Here is a 15,818-nt window from a genome sequence, read left to right as displayed (position 1 = left end):
CATTTAAGAAGAACTTAAAATGGTGTGTGTATATGTGTGTGTGTATACATATATATACATACATATATGTATATATATACCTATACATACATACATATATGTATATACATATACATACATATATGTGTGTATATATACATATACATACATACATATATGTATATATTTTAAGAGCTTTTCATTGGTGCCTTGTGGTCAGTTCTAATTTGAGAGAGTGCATAGTTTTGTCATGAAAATAGAATTAAAGATGAACTATTTCAAAGAAAGCTCACAGAATAGGAGCCTGTTAAATAATAACTTAAGGAAAAAGCAAACTAGAGGAAAAAGTAAAACACTATGCCCCAGTCATGCACATTGTTATATTGGTATGTCCATGAAACATCCATGTGAAAAACCAGTAAATACACAGCCTGAAGAAACTGGCATGAACTGGGTGGACCCCTTGGCCCTGATCTAAGGAATGCCTGGTCACTATCAAGACTCATCCAGTCCTAATCACTCCCTGATCTGTAAAACAGCTGTGGCAAATAAGGATCAAAAAGGGAAAGGAGGCAGAACTAAGAGAAACTCACTGAGCACCCAGACTTTGCATTGTCCAGGCAACCGTGACAAGAAGGCACTCTGGGTCAACACTGGGGAGAACTCTGTGCCACCTGGGAATCAAAGCACAAGCTTTGGAGGCAGTCCACCCAGATTTGCATCCCAGCTCTGGTTGCAAGAGCTTCGGCAAATCACTTACCCTCTTTGAGTCTCAATTTTTCCTTCTTCTGTAAATTGGCAAAGGGAAAACATTCCTTCCAGAATTGTAAATGTTAAAATGACACAGTGGGAAATTCCCTCGCAATCCAATGGTTAGGACGCTGCGCGCTCACTGCCGAGGGCCCCGGGTTCGATCCTTGGTCAGGGAACTGAAATCCCACAAGCTGCACAGCACGGCCAAAAAAATAAATAAGTAAAAATAAAAAGTCACAGTGTGTTTAAGGCTCAGTAAATGTGTCAATATCTACTGTTATTTCCTGAAATGATCCTCAGCCCTTCATCTCCTTCCCTAATCTGTTTCGGAATGAAAGCAAAGTGAACCATGCACCCGTCACAGGAAAAATGCTCCTGCTCTCTGGGTGATTTAGGAACCTGCATCTTAACAACCTGGAGAATAAAGAAATACAGCCAGGCACAATCAGTTACTTTCTTTCCCTCGGGGTTGGAAACCTGAACCTCAAGGCCCTGTGTAGTCTCAGCCTGAGGTCCCCAGGAAGGCGGGTTTGCCACATCAGACACACACTTCCCAGCACCTTCCCTGACTGACACCAGACAGTAAAGGACTGACGTTGCTTAAAAAGGCCTGAGATCATTTTCAGCTCTTTTCATTTAAGACTTGGCAGCTTAGCAAAATTTTCTGATTTTTTTTTTCCTTGGCATTTATCCTTAAACTGTGGGAAATTATCAGTGACTTCTCCCTCGCATTGTATTCCATGAGGAACTATACCAAGGAAAAGTAATAGCTCTCAACTGGATCAGTAGCATGTGAGTTGTTCTCCGCCTTGCGGAGTACATCCGTCTCATTTGGAAAATACAGATAAATGCCTTCATACTCTTAACGTGGCAGTAATTATCTCCTGATGAAGTAACAGGATGAGCGTTTGTCATTTAGTTTATGACAAGAAACCCTGATGTAGGCTCTGTCCTGCTTTCTAAGGTGGAACCATCTCACCAAGAAAAATGTGTTCGTTGTTTCTGAATGCGAGGAGAGGTGGGAGAGTGATCGCTTTTCTTCTCCATGAGTGAATCATGTTTCCCTTAAAAGGACCGTTCCCTTCCTAACAGTTGCACGTGACCTTCCACCGCAGTCTTTCTAACACAGTTTGTGCCTCTTCCCATAGGCCCTTGATGGGTTCTTCTTTGTAGTGAACCTGGAAGGCAACGTTGTGTTTGTTTCAGAGAATGTGACACAGTACCTAAGGTATAACCAGGAAGAGCTGATGAACAAAAGTGTCTATAGCGTTCTGCACGTTGGGGACCACACTGAATTCGTCAAAAACCTGCTGCCAAAGTCCATAGGTAAATGAATGTCCTCTGGGTCTCTGCTTGCCACCCCACGCCACCCCGCCCCCACACACATCATCTTGGCCAGCGGGAGGTGAAACAGAACTCTTTCATGTCAGTCGGGGATAACAGTAGCTGGGGAGTGTTTTAAGAGATGCTTGTGTTAAATGTTTTAAGCTTAGAAGTCATGGAGAAAAGGCCATCTGTAGATATTGGTCTATGAATGATCGTCTTGACCCTATATTTAAAGTAAGTGAAAGGGCTTCAGATGGAAAGCAGTCATATGGCAACTATTTTCATGGGGTTTGTTTGGTGGTTTTTTTTTTTTCCAAGACAGTGCCCAATTGCCTCCCACCCTATCCAGTGCCAGCCAACTCTGTTTTGTCCTTTTTCTCCATGACCACTTAAGTAGAAGGTCACGAGAAGCTTGAGATTGAGTTTATTTTGAGTCCCGGCTTGTGAAGAGTATGATGTGGGTGTATACGACGTTCTAAAAATAAAATGTGAAGGAACAAGTGGTGTGTCGCGGTTCGGATGCTCTTAGCCTGGGAGCCCGAAATGGGCTCTTTGGCTTCACAGACTCTTCAGTGGCTCTGCAGGTGGCATGGCGGTCTGCTGCCTCCTTCCCCACCCACTGCTGCCCCTTCCTGCCCTCCTCATCTTGACCAAAAGTGTCCGTGATTATAAAGGGCCATATTTTAAAGTGGGTGATTCACTGCATGGGCCCACCTCAATGGCTGCTTGGGGAGCATAACTGTTCCCACTCACTAAGTGCTCTTTTTTAATATTCTCACTTAAGCTGATGATGCTAAGAACATCTTCATGGCTAAAAAGAAGTACATATTTTAGTAGAGAATAAAGTCAAGTCCTGAGTTAGCAAAAATTTTTGTTCCTTTTCTTAAAACTGTTTATACTAGCTGGTTTCATTGTCACCACAGTAAATAAGAAAAGGTCCTTTCACATTCCATTATGGCTAGCTTTTCTTTTAATAGGATAACCCTTTGTTTAAAGTGACTGCAACAGTAATACAAAATGTGAGATCCTTTTATTATATTCTCTAGTAAATGAACAAGAAAATGGGATTTCTTATTTCAAATAACTAGTATTTTCAAATCTCTTCAGTAATTTTATGACTTCCTCAAAGGACCTGTACATGTTAATTCACTATTATTATTTATTCACTTGTCTAAAGAGCTCTCTGCCTTACGTTATATTGTATTTTTTTATACTTTCAAATTACTTATTAACCTGAGTTAATAAGAGGTCTTTTTTCTTTGATTACTCTATGTAGTCTCCTTTATGTAAATAAGCTTTTAAGAATATTGATGGTAAAATAAACCTTTCAGATGTCTATATAAAGCTAGCTGTGGTTCCTTCAGTAAAACAGTTTCTTGCAGTTAACTTGATATTTCCTTTTTCTCTCTAGGATTTGTTTCTTTCTTTCCGCCTCTGCAGCCCAGTGTCTGTGGGGTTAGCATTGTGGGATCTAACTGGTCTTTCAAATGTTTTCTAGCTAGTGACTTTTGAAAGTGCTTTGCTTATCTTATGACTGGCCCTTTTTTATTTTTCTTTTTGGTTTCTCTAATGCATCTCAAAAAAAAAATGTCTTCTCTTACATCACCTTTTTCTTGCATTAATATATAAGTTTAATATATTGGTATTAGATTCCTAAGTATTGATAAGAAAATAGAAGACATAGTATAGTAGTATTTCATTGAAAAGGAATAAATGACATTAGCAGTATATTCTCAAGATTATTTCAGTCTTAATGAAGAAATATACATGAAGAAAAAAAAATACAGCCCAATCTCAGATTATACACTTCAAATTTTGGTGAAGTTTTAGGGAAGAGGGGTCAGTAAGAAGCAGCAGTGTGGGATGCCTAGAGTTGCTGGTTACATAACTAGAGGGCCTCAAGCCTTGGGGCAGGAGTCATGTAGGTAGGGGACATGGAGAAGTCCTGACCTTTTAGATGAGGTAGCAGGTGCAGAGATGTCCATGTGGGACCAGGTGTGGATAGTGACGGGGACAGATCTTGTGCTCAGCAACATGAAAGATCCAGTTGGATGGGTAAGAGGGGGCTGGTGAGAAATCAGGGCCTGAGCTTGAAGGGAAAGAGTCCGGGTGAAGAGTAACCAGTGTGAAAGACATTTGAGATTCCCACGAAGTTTCCCAAGAATTCACCTAGTCATTCCTCCCCCTATAGATTTTGATGTTACTTAGAAAAGTTGTAAACACTATATGAAAGTAAAATCACTGCATGTTTCCTACACCGTTTTGATAACTTGGCAGAAGCCAGTCTGACACTAGTTTCTTTACCCTGTTGGGTTGCTTCTGCCTTTTGCTCAGTGAACGGGGGAGCTTGGTCTGGCGAACCTCCCAGGCGGAACAGCCATACTTTCAATTGTCGGATGCTGGTAAAACCTTTACCTGAATCAGAAGAGGAAGGTCATGACAACCAGGAAGCACATCAGAAATATGAAACTATGCAGTGCTTTGCTGTCTCTCAACCAAAGTCCATCAAAGAAGAAGGAGAAGGTAGGGGCCACTTCTAAGATACATTAGTGTCATGTATTCCTGTGCTGCTTCTTTCACACTTAATAATCTGAAACTAGAGGCCACACAAAGGAAAATTTAGAGGCAGTTCCTTCATTCTTTTCACCTACTTAACGATTCTTGTGATCAGTTTAATTATCAAGTCTTTAAAACAACACTATCCAATAGAATTTTCTGTGACAATGGCAGTGTTCTGTATCTTCAACGTCCAGCACAGCCACTGCTAGCCACAGGTAGTTGTTGAGAATCTGAAATGTCAGTAATGCAACTGGGGACCAAATTGTCTATTTCATGAAGTCTTCATTTAAATACCCACCGTGTGGCTAGTAGCTACCCTGCCAGAGCAATTCCACTAGTATTGAACCTCTCAGGGATCCTAGGCATCTCTGAACATCTGCAGCAAGGTCCAAGCCACACCTTGGAAAACACCCATGGTACAAAGAACATCTTTTGTATACTTCCAAGGGATTAATGAATTTTATGTGGTTTGTCTATGGATGCTGCATCCAGAATAAGAGAGGATGGAGATAGGAGCGGGACTGGGAGAACAGTTCCAAACTGTAAGCTCTTGGGTGCTTCTCTTTAAAGAGATACTGATACAGTGTCCAGCCCTGTGCCTTCTGAGGAGATTGCTCTACACCTCTGAGACTGTCGCTGTCTATGATATGGGACAGTGCTGAATACGGTCTCCTGTGTGTGTAGCAGAAGGGAAAGAGCCGAGGCCCATCAGTCAGAAACTTTGCAGGCTTTATAATCAGACAGGCCAGCTCCTACATCAGCTGCGTATCAGCGCTGACTATGGGCAAGCTTCTCAACCTCTCTGAACACCCACGTATTCTCTTAACCAGTGAAATCAACAGTTCCAGTATCACAGTGTAATAAGGATTAAATGAGCATGCCTGTACCATGCTTGGCATAGATATTTAATCCTCTTTTCAAAAAATATGTAAGTAATTTTTAATTTAAATTTTATTGGAAAGGAAGTAATTGAGCTGTCACAGATGATACATAGTTTTCAAAATTAAATTTTTACGTAGAGATGGAATGTCAAGCTATTTTATTCTCCTGTATGCAACAGAGTAAGTGCTGCTAATTCATCTGTAATATTCTAAAGCCATATTCTATAGCTGAGCTAATTTATGGTTTTGTGCTGTATATGTCAACATGTTTGTCCATTTAAAATCTGATTCTGAATGTTTACATAGTATAGCATAACAGTAGGGTTTCTGAACCATGGTGCACTCATGTTCAAATCCTTGCTTCCCCAAAATTTCATGTGATGTTGGGTAAGTTACTGAAAGTCCATGCTTTGGCTTCTCCTCTGTTAAGTGGAGATAATGCTAGGGCCTGCCTCATATAGTTGTTAAAAGGATTAAATGAATCAGTAACCTATAAAGCAGCTAGAAAGATGTCTATCTCATAGTAAGTGCTCAAAAATTTAGCTTTTATTATGTTGAAGATGAGGATTACATTTATGTTTGTGATACCCACTATTAATGGATATGTTTAAAGACATTCTTTCCCAAATTTAAAATCATAAATCAGTGACATAAGATATGAAGAGACTTCTTTTTAATCAACCTTTATCCAGCACTTTTGAAATTGAAAGGGCTTGCAGTGTGCTCTGCATGTTACAAGATAAAACACATCCTCCCTGATCTCCAGAAGTGAACACAGAAACACAAAACAGTTGAAGTTGGGTAAGGAATAAATGCTTAGCATCAGTTGTGTGAGATCCTAGCCATGGCCAAGAAACTAAACTTGAGACACACTGCATTTTCTAGGATTTGTTCTCTGAATCTGAGTCTAGACTCTGTTTATATACTTTGCTTTAAATTGCATGTTGCCATTGTAGGAGCATCAACATAGTTCAGGAGAAGGTATATCTAGTTTTCCTATATCTTAATGAACCTAAAACTCAAAGAGAAAACCCTTGATGGTTTCAGTTGTCATCATTTGTAGGCTTTATTAAGAATTTAGCTGGTTGTTAATATCAGCCAGTTAATAAGAAAGGGTTCCATTCATTTCCACCACTGGGGAGATGCTTTTGGATGGTCAACTATAGTATGGCAGATGCGCTTTCATCACATGTCATGTGTCTTTAGCAGTTTATCCTCAGCTCCCCATATCTCAACCTCCCGCAGCTGCTTCCCACTCCAGGTGAGGACCAGAGGTACATAGTGTCTCGTTGCTCTCTCCCTTACTGACCTACAAGGTTGTGCTGTCGTAAGTGCATTTGATTTTGTTTGAAACACTGCAAAAGGCTCCTATGATAACCATCAATGTATGTAATTGAAGATTTGCAGTCCTGCTTGATTTGTGTGGCTAGAAGAGTTCCCATGAAGGAGAGACCGGCTCTTCCCTCATCAGAAAGTTTCACTACTCGCCAAGATCTCCAAGGTAAATTTTCTCAGCAGAGAAGGGCAAAGAAATCATTCTAGAATACTTTCATGTTTGTCAACGCAAGGAATGGGTCTAGAAGCTGATGAAGAAGCTGAGCATAGCAGCTGCTGCTGGGGCAGAAGCTGGAGGTGGGGTGGGGGGGACACTTCTCACCTTCTACCCTCCTGCTCCACGCACTTATGCTACCTATTCCTAAAGAAATCAATTTTTATCCCTTTAAGATTTAACTATTTCTCTAAAAAATGGATCAGTGTGTAGGTCAAATGCTCACTGTTGTTTACTAGGCAAGATCACGTCCCTGGACACTAGCACCATGCGGGCAGCCATGAAGCCAGGCTGGGAGGACCTGGTGAGGAGGTGCATCCAGAAGTTCCACACACAGCACGAGGGGGAGTCTGTGTCTTACGCAAAGAGGCATCACCATGAAGGTAACGGTCTCTCAGTGACACCCTTCTTGAAGTCCATCTTGCTGACTTACCCCTTCTGATGAGCACTCTCTCTGCAACAGTGATTCCTGAACCCACCCTGGGGGCTTAGATCTGGTGACTCTTGCCCAGGACTGTCGCCATCTGAAGGGAAATGGAATAGGAGGAACTGTAGGGCTAAGAGCGTGATGAGGGAAGTCAAATTGAAGATGATAACCTCTCACAAAGGCAGATGAAAGGGAACGAGATCATTTTCTTCAATGCTCCGGCTTCTAGACATGTAAGACGGTGCTCTCAGGTCCCCTCTAATAGCAAAAAAAAAAAAAAAAAAAAAACACCTGAATCATAAGGATACTGTGAAAATAAGAATGAAAGGAAATTTGCAAGAACAGGTGAATTCCTGGTAGAGGTGACAATGGGATCCTGAGGCCCGCCACCACCATCACCACCTTCCAGATGAAGTCTAGAAAGAGACATCGCTTCTAGAAAGAGATGAAATGACTTGTCTGGGGTCATACAGTTGGTTAATAGGACACCTGGAGCTAAGCCCACAATGTCAGAGTCGTCTTTCAGTAATGATAGCAGCCCTCTCTGAGCACCAGGCCTCTGCCTGGCATTGGCCCCCTTCCTGTGGGCCGCTCAATCCCCACGGTCCACCCAGGGACGTGGGTGTTTGCCTCCCATGCTGTCAGTGGGGAGCTGACGCAGGTGACACAGACCCGGGAGCCTTCGATTAGAAGTGTGAGCCCTGGAGGGACCTGAGGGTCATCCTGGCCATTGCTCCGCCTCACTGCGCTCACTGCATCCACTGCTATTATGCAGCATCAGTTTTTCTCAGGTGCATTCTGGTCTTTTGCTAAGTTGGTGAGAACAAAGAAAAAGAAATCCTTTCTCTAGTGCTTATTAAGGACTCCATCGTGGAGGGAGATACTTTTCACTTCCAGTCTTCTGACCCTTCTCTCGTGGGCCCCGCATGTCCTGGTTGGGGCACTTGGTTACCAGCATGGATTCCATCAGAGCCACGCTGCCTTTGAGGTACGGGGCCCTGTGCTTTGTAACTGGGCTTGGCAAATTGTCTCCACATTTGCAGAAAAGTTTATAACTCAGTATTGACAATGCAATTTTAGTTTGTCATCTTCCATTTAAAGTGCATCCATGACTCTGTTGTTGCTGTTCAGTTGCTAAGTCGTATCCGACTCTTTGAGACCTCACGAACAACAGTATACTAGCCTTCCCTGTCCTACACTGTCTCCTGGAGTTTGCTCAAACTCTTGTCTGTTGAGTCAGTGATGCCATCCAGCCATCTCATCCTCTGTCCCCGCTTTCTCCTCCTGCCCTCAATCTTTCCCAGCATCAGGGTCTTTTCGAATGAGTCGGCTCTATGCATCAGGTGGCCAAAAACTTTTGGAGCTTCAGCTTCAGCATCAGTCCTTCCAGTGAATATTCAGGACTGATTTCCTTTAGGATCGACTGGTTGACTCTCCTTGTAGTCCAAGGGACTCCTGAGAGTCTTCTCCAGCACCACAGTTTGAAACTCTGGCATTTATCAATAGTGTTTGTATGTTAAAAAGTTTATGCTTTTAAGATTGCTTATGAAAAAATACAAGTCATGGTAAATAACCTTTATTTTTTTTTCATCCTGTTTATCCTTTTTATCTTCTTCATCCACATTTCTTAGAAATAAGCACTGAATCCAACCATTTGTGTCTTCCAGCATTTTTTAAGTGGGAAAGAAAAAGAGGGAATAAAGATGCCACATTTGACAGAAATAAATAACTTACCTGCCATTTCACTAGATCTGGTTTAAAATAAAAAGAACAGTAACAAAGAATAAGAAATCCCCCAGCAACCTTGTTCAGTGTCCTTGGGCTCTGAGTAGCAATGCCCCATGTTTAATCCTATGGCTTCCTGATTCCTTACACAAGGGTTTACAAATACGTACTAGGCACAGTGCTAGGTTTAAACAGGGGACCCACTGAAAGGAAACTCTACCATGTATAAAATACATTTCATCCAAGTGTATGAAATAAGTCGGATTGCAGGTAATCAGTAGTATTGAATAAAAATCTACCGGAAGACTTTGTTTACATGGAGGAGCTTCCTGAATGCATTCAGGGGCTTGCTGACACAGATCTACTTGGTGGAAGTTCTTGATGTAGACAGACGGTAATGGAAAATCTCCAAGGATCACTGCCAAGGTCGGATAAAATTCTGAAATTGTAAGCCACTGGAAATACGAGTCCTATTATAAAAATGGTATTCCTGCTGCCATTGGCTGGCATACTGAACATGGAAACCCAGATGCACATATGTACAGTAATTTGTTTCCAATGCTGCCACTTCAGAGGAGTCATGCAACAGTTGGTAGCAGAAAGTGATACCTAAATACTGTGCCCCTACCTGGAACTGTGCGGGGGAGCGGGGGGCCGGTTTACCAGGGAAATGGCTCAAAGTGGAATTTTACCAAAAAGTCTGAATCCGCATTGTATGTCAGTACCTGCGCGCGTGTGTGTGTGTGTGTGTGTGTGTCTTTCGGTAATTTTGTGGAATGATGAATGTACCTGGTCACTTTGGGACTGACTATTCCACCACAAAATTTGTGCTGAGGATTATGTGGTAAAAAATGGCAGTCATCTTAAAATGGCTTAGGAGGTAAGGTAACTAAACCATGTGGCCAAATCAAATGTTCTTTTTTTTAATATGCAGTATTTGACAGCTTTAAAATGCAGTTGTTTTAAAGATGAATCTGAAATTTCTAGAGAAATTATTTTAGCCTAGTGTTATGTTTTCTGCTGTAGTCCTGAAAATGGAAATAACTGATGTCATTATCCAGATGTTGAACCAATTCCGTGTCACTCAGAGTTGTGCTTTTATTATTTCCGTTTTCTATTTAGCCTTTTTTCTCTGAAAAGATCCCTCTGGTTGTTTATGTTTTACTTCCTGTTGTCCTGACCACAGAAATAATATGTCTTACACACTGAGAAACAAAATTGGGGAATGGTACTAGGATATAATAGATTAAATAGTTTGTAACTTCAAGATGAATATTCAGAGGATATATTCAGTGTCATACGTTTTATATAATATTTACTATTGTATTAGTTTAAAGAGAAATTAAAGGCACATTGTACCCTTTAGAGGTAATCCTGTTTATAACACCATATTACTTCCTAACGTTTCAGACAAATCGTTGCAAAACTTCTTTTGAGCTAATAAATTGTTTATACTCTATCTTACCATGATCCTGAAGATTTTTAAAAGAACATGGTTGGCGGATCAAAACTTCATTTGGGGGGAAGAAAACCCAGTATACTGAAATTATTGGCATCTTGAGAGAAAAATAAATATGCTTTTAAAAATGGATCATGGATAATGTTCTGTCACAAAGTATTACTTACAACTCTCTTCAACCTGCTGGGAGGAAAATATTAAACTTAACCAAGTTGATTACTGTTGTTATGTCTGGCCCCGCCCCCACCCCCAGTTTCGTTTCTAACCATGCATTCTGCTTCCTTGCTTGCCTGCAGTGCTGAGACAGGGGTTGGCATTCAGTCAGATCTACCGCTTCTCCTTGTCTGACGGCACCCTCGTGGCCGCCCAAACGAAGAGCAAGCTCATCCGATCTCAGACTACTAACGAACCTCAGCTTGTGATATCTTTGCATGTGCTGCACAGGTAAGCCTCGTTCTGACACACGATCTCCCCTGCCCAGCTCAGGAAGCCAAGTTCCCAAAGCAAATTTTATCCCAGAGCTTGTCAGCTTGGGTAGACATTTCTGTTGACCAACCCCAGTGATGTAAATATAAATTGATTTGTTACTGGGACTTCCCTGGCAGTCCAGTGGTTTAAGACTTCCAGTGCAAGGGGTAGGGTTCGTTCAGTCCCTGTTTAGGAAACTAAGATCCCACATGCCTCATGGCTGAAAAACCAAAACAGAAGTAATGTTGTAGCAAATCCAATAAAGACTTTTAAAACGGTTCACATCAAAAAAAAAAAAAAAAACAGAAAAATAAGTAAACTGTTGGCTAAAAGACAACTTCGGATACTGAAATTCAAATTAAGGCTACACTTTGAACTTTAGCCTTAAGACTAATACTTTTTTCTTTTCTTTTTTTTTTTTAATTTTCTTGGCCAAGCCATGCAGCTTGTGGGATCTTAGTTCCCTGACCAGGGATCGAACCTAGGCCCTCACCAGTGAAAACCTGGGAGTCCTAATGACTGGACCACCAGGGAATTCCCAATACTAGTGCATTTTAAAACCTAACTAGAAGGACACAAACTCACACTAATTTTGAAATGACTGCCTGTCACATCAGAGGAGGAAAACAGATCACTTCCCAGGGCAGGAATACAGAATGACTTCTGCTCCCATGTGTTCAGATTTGAAACTTTCAAATATACATATACTTAGAAAAGAGTATTTTAGATTGTTATTCTCAGCTTTAAATTAACCTTTTGCATTAGACTTTGAATTGAAAGGTAGTAAACATTTCCCCAAAAAATAAAAGTGAGGAAAATTGAATGTTGATTTTTAAAGTAAATATCATAAACCATCTTGTTTTAGAGCACAAATTTAGGGAAATGATTGGATTTCAAGTTATGTAAATATTTATGTGTGTGCTGTATAAAACTTTATGAGGTACTATCAGCAGATATATGAAGTTGCTCTAGAGTTCCCTTTTATTACACTTCTCAATTATGTACTTTGTTATTTAGAAATTAAAATCAAGCAGCCCTGTTTGCCAACTCTTAATAAATCCGACCTCGAACTGAAACAATCTGAAAGTGATTACAGATGGGCCAGATTGCTCCCCCACTAACCGAAAGCTGATGTTTGACAATTTGTGAAACCTGTTTTGTTTGGGTTTGTGAACGCATTTGGTAACTCACAAGTGACTGCCAAGCTGTAAATTAAAGCTCGGACGGCTTGGACAATCGTCCAGCTTAGAAAGCTGCCCTGAGTGCAGGAGTGGAGTGGGGTGGCCTGCGAGTTAGGGACCAAGATCCCAGAGTAAATGATCTGCAGCTCCTCGCATGTGATCTGAGAGGTGCTCACTTGGCCTTCTAGGGGAACCCAGGCAGGGAACCTGTTAGACAGGTAACCGAATTCCCAACACTTTGGGTAACTTTGTTGGCTCGAAAACTTGGAGAGTTTCGAATAGTTGGGGCGGGGTTTTTTTTCCCTCTTAAGGTTTACTATTCATCTTGAGCCAAGTAGCCCACATCAAGCTCCAGGCTCACAGATGGGTCTCTTGTTAGGAATTGTAATCTCTGGCAAATAATTGAAGACAGCTATGCTTGCTTGGGTCATTTCTTTCAGACAGTACAAGCTCTCAGTTATTCATGATAACATACCAGTTAATGAGCAAGGTATAGTATGTAATTGGAACCCTGCTAATGTCTTGTCTAGCAAATACAATGTCAATATGGTAGTAGTCAAATTTAAACACAAACTCCCTCTGTAAAACCACAGACATCTTAATGAATGGACTAGAAAACATCCCTCTTGGTCCTAAATGCTGCATGTTCGATCTTGCCCATAATTGCAGATGGTTTCATCAAAGTATTATCTTTCTTTTCCTTCCATGTCGTCCGTTCTTTTAAAGAAATGAAGCAGTCTCATCTTTGAAAATTAATAACAACTTGCTCAGTATCTTCCCTTTTATCTTATATGTCTTTCCTCATCTTACAGAGAGCAGAATGTATGTGTAATGAATCCGGATCTGACTGGACAAGCGATGGGGAAGCCACTGAATCCAATTAGCTCTAGCAGCCCTGCCCACCCGGCCATGTGCAGTGGGAACCCTGGTCAGGATATGACCCTCAGTAGCAATATAAACTTCCCCATGAATGGCCCAAAAGAACAGATGGGCATGCCCATGGGCAGGTTCGGTGGTTCCGGGGGAATGAACCACGTGTCGAGCATGCAAGCAACCACTCCTCAGGGTAGTAACTATGCACTCAAAATGAACAGCCCCTCTCAAAGCAGCCCGGGCCTGAATCCAGGACAGCCCAGCTCCATGCTCTCGCCAAGGCATCGCATGAGCCCCGGGGTGGCCGGAAGCCCTCGAATCCCTCCCAGTCAGTTCTCCCCCGCAGGAAGCTTGCATTCCCCTGTGGGAGTTTGCAGCAGCACAGGAAATAGCCATAGCTACACCAACAGTTCCCTCAACGCGCTGCAGGCCCTCAGCGAGGGGCACGGGGTCTCGCTAGGGTCGTCGTTGGCCTCCCCGGACCTTAAAATGGGCAATCTGCAAAACTCCCCAGTGAATATGAATCCCCCCCAGCTCAGCAAGATGGGGAGCTTAGACTCCAAAGACTGTTTTGGACTTTACGGGGAGCCCCCAGAAGGGCCAACCGGGCCAGCAGAGAGCAGCTGCCACCCTGGGGAGCCGAAGGATCCCAGTGAGGCCGGCCTGCCTGCTGCTGGGAGCAATGAGAGACCTGACGGGCAGAGCCGACTCCTCGACAGCAAGGGGCAGACCAAACTCCTGCAGCTTCTGACCACCAAATCCGACCAGATAGAGCCCTCGCCGCTGCCCAGCTCTCTGTCAGACACCAACAAGGACTCCACAGGCAGCTTGCCCGGCCCCGGGTCAACGCATGGGACTTCGCTCAAGGAGAAGCATAAGATTTTGCACAGACTCCTGCAGGACAGCAGCTCCCCTGTGGACTTGGCAAAGCTGACAGCGGAAGCCACGGGCAAGGAGCTGAGCCAGGAGGCCAGCAGCACAGCTCCTGGGTCGGAGGCGACCATCAAGCAGGAGCCAGTGAGCCCCAAGAAGAAAGAGAATGCACTACTTCGCTACCTGCTCGATAAGGACGATACTAAAGATATCGGTTTACCAGAAATCACCCCCAAACTAGAGCGACTGGACAGTAAGACGGACCCTGCCAGCAACACGAAATTAATAGCTATGAAAACTGAGAAGGAGGAGATGAGCTTCGAGCCCAGTGACCAGGTAAGGTTTGTCGAGTGTTCTCCCGAGGGTACTAATTCATAGCCATCAAGGATTTCTCCACAAGGGGCCGGCTGAGGCCTCAGGGGACTGGATGAAAATAAGCCTCCTCCTTGGTGGTTCTTGCTTTGAGACAGAGGTAATAATTCTCACTGAGGTCGTGAGTTCCAAGCACTCTTACCTAACAAAGAATGGAGTCGTTCAGTCACTAAAAGTCGTGTCCAGTGCTTTGAGACCCCACAGACTGCAGCACGCCAGGCTTCCCTGTCCTTCACTATCTCCCAGAGTTTGCTCAAACTTATGTCCATTGAGTCATGATGCCATCCAACCATCTCATCCTCTTCTGCCCCCTTCTCCTGCCCTTAATCTTTCCCAGCATCAGAGTCTCTCCAGTGAGTCAGCTGTTTGCATCGGGTGGCCAAAGTCTTGGAGCTTTAGCTTCAGCATCAGTCCTTTCAGTGAATATTTGGGGTTGATTTCCCTTAGGATTGACTGGTTTGATCTCCTTGCAGTCCAAGAGACTCTTCAAGAGTCTTCTCCAGCACCATAATTCAAAAGCATCAATTCTTTGGTGGTTCCTCTCTGTGGTCCACCTCTGACATCCATACATGACTACTGGAAAACCCATAGCTTTGACTATATGGACCTTTGCTGGCAGAGAATAGAGCAGATGCTGACTTTTATTTTGTGAAGGGCCAAATGGTAATATTTCTGGCCACACACTCTGTATCACAGCTATTCAGCTCTGCCACTGGAGGGCTACAAAAGCAATCCTAGATGCTAGGGGAACAACTGACCGTGCTGTGTTTCAGTCGAACTTTATCTACAGGCACTGATGCTTGAATTTTACACAATTTTCATGTGTCACAAGATATTCTTCTTTTGAAATTTTTTTTGGTTGTGAATAACTGTCAATCCCTTCTTAGCTCATGGGCCATACAGAAACGAGTAGCTTTTTGCACACAGGGGAGCTAGGGTTTACCAACCCCTGGTATCAGAAGACACCTCACTTGGAAACAGTCACTTCCTCAAAAGTGGGTTTTGTCAGAGTAGACTTAAGTAAATGATTTCTTACTTACTTTTCTCTCTTTTTAAGATCAGAATCTGTCTGGTTTTCAAACTTAATGAAAATCAGTCTACCTCTCTTTATTCTCGGCCAGGACTTATGCTTGATGCTGAAGACTTTCTTAGGCCGTCGGTAAAAACTTATTTAAGGGGAAATAAAGAGGAGAGGAGAAGTAGAATTGGCCTGGGTCTTGGTATAATTGAGCCACCAAATATCAAACATAAGTGCAAAACTGAAATAATAGGTGCTGCTATCTGTTGTTGTTACGTGAGAAACGAATTCCCTGAAAAAAAACCCCAGGATAGCTAAAATAATATTCTAATTCATCCTTGATGACACGCTGAGGTAGTGACATCACAGAGAAAA

At 42.6% G+C, this 15,818-nt stretch overlaps 1 protein-coding gene across 2 annotated transcripts in view; it reads left to right on the top strand.

Moving 5' to 3' along the window:
• NCOA2 (nuclear receptor coactivator 2) overlaps window positions 1-15,818 on the top strand; it is a 281,147-nt gene that overhangs the window by 227,411 nt on the left and 37,918 nt on the right. For both annotated transcript variants that reach the window (XM_052651443.1, XM_052651442.1), the window contains exons 6-11: window positions 1,881-2,058; window positions 4,393-4,581; window positions 6,898-6,999; window positions 7,287-7,430; window positions 10,955-11,102; window positions 13,120-14,389. In XM_052651443.1, the coding sequence (XP_052507403.1) occupies window positions 1,881-2,058; window positions 4,393-4,581; window positions 6,898-6,999; window positions 7,287-7,430; window positions 10,955-11,102; window positions 13,120-14,389 (2,031 nt within the window). The remainder of the gene's footprint in view (window positions 1-1,880; window positions 2,059-4,392; window positions 4,582-6,897; window positions 7,000-7,286; window positions 7,431-10,954; window positions 11,103-13,119; window positions 14,390-15,818) is intronic.

The sequence above is a fragment of the Budorcas taxicolor genome, chromosome 14 (assembly GCF_023091745.1).
Source record: "Budorcas taxicolor isolate Tak-1 chromosome 14, Takin1.1, whole genome shotgun sequence".
Classification (NCBI taxonomy): Eukaryota; Metazoa; Chordata; class Mammalia; order Artiodactyla; family Bovidae; genus Budorcas; species Budorcas taxicolor.
This window is presented reverse-complemented; position numbering and strand designations above follow the sequence as displayed.